Source organism: Setaria italica, chromosome I (genome assembly GCF_000263155.2).
Source record: "Setaria italica strain Yugu1 chromosome I, Setaria_italica_v2.0, whole genome shotgun sequence".
Classification (NCBI taxonomy): Eukaryota; Viridiplantae; Streptophyta; class Magnoliopsida; order Poales; family Poaceae; genus Setaria; species Setaria italica.
The window spans coordinates 29,940,374-29,946,204 of NC_028450.1; the positions used below are offsets into that span (position 1 = coordinate 29,940,374).

Sequence of the window (5,831 nt, forward strand, 5' to 3'; positions counted from 1 at the left end):
TTACAAGTAACATCGCCTGCCTGAGCCATGGCCGCGCGTCGCACGCGGGGCGCCTCCTCTCCCCGCCTGTCCCTAGCCCGTGTAAGGCTGTAAACAGTGGCCGCAACACGGAGGCGGGGTGGTCGGCGACTCGGCGTGCCCCGCGGCGGCGGCGGCTGTCCCTGACTCGCTGTCCGGAATCGCCCTGCCCACCTCGATTGGGCCTTGGGCTACGTGGGCTTGACGCGCGGTAGCCTGCCTGGTTTGGAGGGTGTCAGAGCCCAGTAACGGCCCGCCACTAGGAAAACAGCCCAGTTTCAGTTTTCTTTTGAGTTTTGGGCATCAAATTCGAGAAGGAAAAATTGGCGACATAACTGCACTCCCCATTCGACATTTTGAGTGAGGACAAAATGAATATTGCACCAACCGATTTCACATAATAGGATATTTTACAAGAAATTATGAGGAAATCAAGCACCCAATCGTGATGGTTTGCCCTAAAGATGTTTATAAATCATGCGGAACACCCAAACACGTGCTAATATTTCATTCCCAATTTGGATATTTGAAGTTTGAACCGATCCAGATCTAGAAATATTTTGGGACCATTGCTACAGGTATTCAAGTACAACAGCGCCTGCCTTTCTGCCTACTGAACACCAGTCATCTCCCTCCCTCTGTCTCCTTCAGTCCTTCCCACTGCCATAGTGCCATGTGTTTGCCCAACGAAGCAAAGACAAGTGAAGAACGCATCTGGTCGACGCCGACCACTCGCTCCTTCCGTTCCTCCTCCTCCTGCGGTCCTGCCTTCCTGCCTGCCCCGCCTGCGGCAGCTGCAGAGCCCCCGGCTCTGCTCCGCTCGCCAGCAGCACCAACCTGCACTCCACCAGCAAAGCGAGCTCCTCTTTACTCCCCCAAAATCTCTGAATAAACAATCGCGCAAGCAACCTCGCTCCACCGGCCTCCCGCAAGTTCGTTCTCAGGAGTCAGGTCCCAGCCCACCCAGCATTTGACAGCGCGAGGCGGTTCCCATTCAGGTGCGCTTTTTCTTGGTTACTTTTCTTGCATCCCTTTCGTTTTTTTTTCTTTCTTTCTTTTGTTTAGTTAACAGCCCATAACCACCGGCAATCCAATCTCCAGGCCCGGTTCTTTGCGGTTCCTTAGTTCTTGCCTCTCTGGTCTTGATGAGGTCCCTTTTATTGCTGCATTAGCTTAACCGTTCGGGCATCCACATTGTTCTCTTCCCGTTTTGCACAGTCTGGAGTGGACGGCTTTCATTGGATTCGAAAGAAGGTAGTGAGATTGTGAGAGGCCTTCGACCAAGGTTGGCAATGGAGGCAGGGATTTGGGTATCTGTTTGGAGCTTCTTCAAGTTCCTGCCTTTCTTCTTTGCGCTTCTCCTCCTGGGAATCATCAAAGGTGGACAGAACGTTTGTTCTATTTGCATTCTTCTCCCCTTCTTTGTGCAATAAAAGTATGGATTGGAATTGTATTGGAGGATGGTTTCATACAGTTCTCTCCTTGTTTCACAAATTCAATCAATCAGTTCATGTGATGTGTTGCATTTGCTAGTTTTCTGTGAAGAATGGATGCTTGTACTGATTTTTTTTTTCCTCGAAAATGCTGGATGCTGGTTCTGATGCTTGGTTAAACCATTGTTGTAGGCTTCAGTAATGATGGAATCAGGTTGCATAGATGCTCATATCACGAGTGAATTAGTCCTTTTATGAGTTGATGTACAGTGTCGTTTGATAATAATGGAGGAAGTGGAGTAGTACATGTTATTTGGTTAGGACAGGTATATGATGGGACCCAAGTGAGGAATGCCATTGTTTTACTGGCATAGCGTTTTGACTTTGTGAGCATGACCCGATTGCCCTGGTCCATTTTTCTTGCATTTACAGATTTATTCATGCTGCTTCTTTTACTTACTATTAGTGCAGTTCTGCTTGATGTGGGGCGTAGAGCCATAAACTGATTTCTGCAGTAGTTGCAACTGGAATTTCTAGTGATGTAATGAAATATGTATACATGAGATTTTGGAAGTTTTTTTTAAAGAAAACACAGATTTTGGAAGTTGTTGAGAGGTTAAGTGTCTGCTAAATCTAGAAATCCACAGTACTCTGATGGTAAATATTAATACCTGGCTACATTTTGATGGATTGGTTTACTACTTGGTAATTTTGTTGATCTCTGTTATTATTGGTATTTAGATTCATGCTATTCTTGCCAATCCAGGTGCTTTGTTTGGCCCATGGGCATGGCTCGTCATGACAATTGGAATTTCTGCGCTCATTCTGGGCTTGTGGCCTATGCATGTGATTTGGACATACTACTGCATTATCAGGTAGCTTGCAGTTTTTCAGCCCTGGAAGAGAAGTCATGCAAGTTGGTTTATTTGGATATGCTGACCACCTTTTTATGAAAGCAGAACCAAGATGGTAGGACCGGTCATAAAACTGCTGCTTCTTATTGCTGTAACTGTGATTTTGGTTCTATGGCTAATAATTGGCATCATGGGAAGCATCCTCGCTGGTTTCGCTTATGGCTTTCTGGCACCAGCAATGGCTACATTCGATGCAGTTGGGGAAGGAAAAGAAAAACCACTTGTTCACTGTTTTTTGGTAAAACTTATCTGCAATGGTTTCACTCTGATACCAGCTTCGTTTGTACTTCACCTGTTTAACATGGCTAGCTAACTTGCAACACAGGATGGAACATGGAGCGCTATCACAGGAAGCTGTACAGTAGTCAGGGACATGAAAGACATGTTGTTGCACTCATATTTTTCAATCATGGATGAAGTTCGTCTTCATGCACCTCCAGATGGCAAGCCATATGAAATAAGGTCTACTTTCTATTATTGTTCAGCCTTTTCCATTCTTCCTGATAAGAATAAGATCATAACTTCTCTGCTGTCTGCGCTGCTCTCTGATTCTGAGTCAATTTAGCTGTCTAATAATGGAACATTTTGATTGTTTGTTATCTTGGTCAGCTTTTCTTACACATCTAGAACAGTTCAGGCTGACAATGAAATACACAATTATTTCATGCTTGCGAACTCGTTTTGAATAGAAATGATATGGGGGATCGCTCCATGCAAATTGAAGTTCGCTATCCTTTAAATCCTGATATTATCGTTAATATTTAAACAGCCTTGTAGTGATTTTATTTTAGTTGAAGAATTCGCTATTACACAAGGAAAATAATTAATTTTACATCCCCAGATTGCTTCACATTCCTGGTGCAATACTTGCTGCGGCTTGTGGACTTGTAGTGGATGCCATAATGTTCACACTAATTGCCTTGTACAAGTTCCCCGTTATGCTTTATAAAGGATGGAAGCGGTTGATTGAAGATCTTATTGGCAGAGAAGGACCTTTTCTTGAGACAGCTTGTGTGCCATTTGCTGGTCTTGCTATTCTTCTCTGGCCATTTGCAGTTATAGGAGCTTTTCTAGCCTCCATTATCTGCAGTGTTCCTTTTGGCACATATGCTGCTGTGGTGGTTTATCAGGTATCGACAATCTTTTTGGACTGGCAATGAAAATTTTGATTCTAGTATAAAGCTAGTATCATTTAACCTGTTAGATGTGGAGGCATGAAGCTTATAGTGGCAATCTTGTTCCTGTGCCAGGAATCCTCACTTTTCTTGGGACTGTCTTATGTAATATCATCAGTATCCATCTTTGATGAATATACAAATGATGTACTTGACATGGCACCAGGATCTTGTTTTCCTAGGTATAAATGGTGTATTCTTTATTAAAATGTTGTCCTTAAATTGTACATTTGGGAATGCAAGTTACTTAAAATTTCACCTTCCATGGTTAGGTTTAAATATCAGAAAGATGAAGCTTCCTCCCATGGTGGTTCGCTCTCAAGGCCCGCTTCATTCAAGGACAAGCATGATGGAAAGAAAGCGCCACAGCGTGTTACATCATTTAAAAGTAGCTTTGATGAGTTCAATCCATTCAAGGTGATCTTTTTCTGGAAAATCGAAAAGAAATTTCACTGCGTTCCCAGTAAATAAGAATCTTAATACTGGCACTCCATTTAGAATTTACAGATTATAGTATGATATTTCATAATCTTATTTACTTGAAAGCGTGCTATGATTCTTTGGTATTTGAAAAATTGTGCAGTATAACTGATTTAAAAGTGCTGTTTAGTTGCTAGATCTCCTTTTCATAGAGTGTAAGCATTATGGCAAGGATCTGGTCGCTGAAGGGGTGATAACCCCAAAAGATATAGAAGGAACAAAGGCAGGCAAAGTCAGCACTGGGGTACTTAATTTTGGTTTACCGGCATATGTTATCCTTAAGGCACTTCTCCGATCTGCAAAAGCTAATTCTGATGGTCTGGTTCTAAGTGAGTAAGAGTTGCTTTCTTCATCACGAAAAGAGGTTTATGGTGACTTTCCTTGACCTTCGAGGCTTTGCTGTCAAATATGCAGGTGATGGATCTGAGATAACGTCTGATAATAGGCCTAAGAGTAAATTTTTCGAGTGGTTTTTCGACCCTCTGATGGTCATCAAAGATCAAATCAAAGCTGAGAACTTCACAGAAGAAGAGGAAGCATACCTTGAGAAGCAAGTACTCTTGATCAGCGATCCAAAGCGTGTCAAGGAGAATCTCATTCGGCTGCCATCGTTGAGCGAGCAAAAACAAGCAGAAATAGGAGCATTTGCCCGGAGGTACTTCCATTCATCATTTTCTTTCAGTTACTAAAGCCAATGCAATCCCTTGCTGATTCTGTTGATCCTACTGCAAGGTTGCAAGGAATCACAAAGTCAATATCAAGGTACCCTACAGCCAAGCGCCGTTTTGATGTCCTTGTGAAATCTCTCTCGGAGGAGCTTGCGAGGACTATGGGTGGCAGTCAGTCTGCCAATGGATCTCAAGTCCGGAAGACGAGAAGCGGTATTGTCCGAATGCTTAGCCAGAGCTCCCTAGGGAAGACAACAGGCATCCGGGGCGATGATCATGAGGCCCAGATAACAGGCGATGTTAACACTGAATGATATTTTGGAAAAAGAAAGCTTTCAACTGAAAAATTAGTGGGAAAAGGAGTTTTCTCCTATGCCCTTTTTGGGCTATTTTTGCTAACTTTGTACAAAGAGGCAAAGCGCCGACGCTGGTGTAGTGCTGTATGAAGGGTTGACCCCAATACTTCTCTTGGATTAGTTGTTGTTGTCTGGACATACAAATACGATGCAGTGATACCCTGTATAACTGTATTTTCTAGAAAGCAATACCGTCAGTAAGGTGTGCACGTTGGCTCATTCCTGTGACTAGTTGCTGTTGCATGTTTGTGTTCAGGCTTCGGCGTGTTTGCCCATGAAATGATCATCCGGAGCTATCTTTACTTCTTTAGTTTCCACAAGAGCAGAAAAACCTTAACAATCCCTACGCAAATGAGAGGCTACGACTGTAAGAGGTAGTTCGAATCATACGAAGAATAAGAGTTTTATTGTGAGAATCCCTACGCTAACAGCGGCACGAGCGAAGGCGTCCACGGCTGGAACCTGGAACCATGGAGGAAGATCTCCAGGTCCTGGATGCCATCTTTGTCCCCACGTTCAGGTGCAAATGTTCTTCGTGTGACACGACATCACTGACGGCCGTAGCAGGACACGAAGCATTTGTAAAATCACCCAGCGAGCTCTGTCCTGTGCAGTGCAGTGCAGGAGGGAAGCGCCAACCGATACTGCTCCACCAACCGCGGCGCGTGATTCGGTCACGAGGTGGAATCAGGCTCATCTGCTCGCCGCCGCCGATGGGCATCCCATCCCGTCGCATCCATCTGCTCGTCAGGTCTCGCTTAAAAACCCCTCGCTTAGTCAACCGTCC

General features: G+C 44.2%; 2 protein-coding genes across 4 annotated transcripts in view; both read left to right on the forward strand.

Moving 5' to 3' along the window:
• Positions 1-647: 647 nt before the first annotated feature.
• Positions 648-5,263, forward strand: LOC101780439 (uncharacterized membrane protein At3g27390). 3 transcript variants are annotated; one of them, XM_012846035.2, is made up of 11 exons: positions 648-1,016; positions 1,120-1,398; positions 2,218-2,326; positions 2,411-2,603; positions 2,691-2,827; positions 3,207-3,495; positions 3,616-3,722; positions 3,813-3,957; positions 4,151-4,349; positions 4,435-4,675; positions 4,753-5,263. In XM_012846035.2, exons 2-11 carry the CDS (start codon positions 1,311-1,313, stop codon positions 5,000-5,002), a joined length of 1,758 nt encoding a protein of 585 aa, XP_012701489.1. In that variant the 5' UTR covers positions 648-1,016; positions 1,120-1,310; the 3' UTR covers positions 5,003-5,263. The 3 variants fall into 3 exon arrangements, with proteins under 3 accessions (XP_012701489.1, XP_004952991.1, XP_022680082.1); XM_004952934.3 differs by having other exon boundaries at positions 1,237-1,398; XM_022824347.1 differs by lacking the exon at positions 1,120-1,398.
• Positions 5,264-5,514: 251 nt separating this feature from the next.
• LOC101779399 (formyltetrahydrofolate deformylase 1, mitochondrial) overlaps positions 5,515-5,831 on the forward strand; it is a 2,427-nt gene continuing 2,110 nt past the window's right edge. The window contains exon 1 of the mRNA XM_012845366.2: positions 5,515-5,564. Coding sequence (XP_012700820.2) covers positions 5,515-5,564 — 50 coding nt within the window. The remainder of the gene's footprint in view (positions 5,565-5,831) is intronic.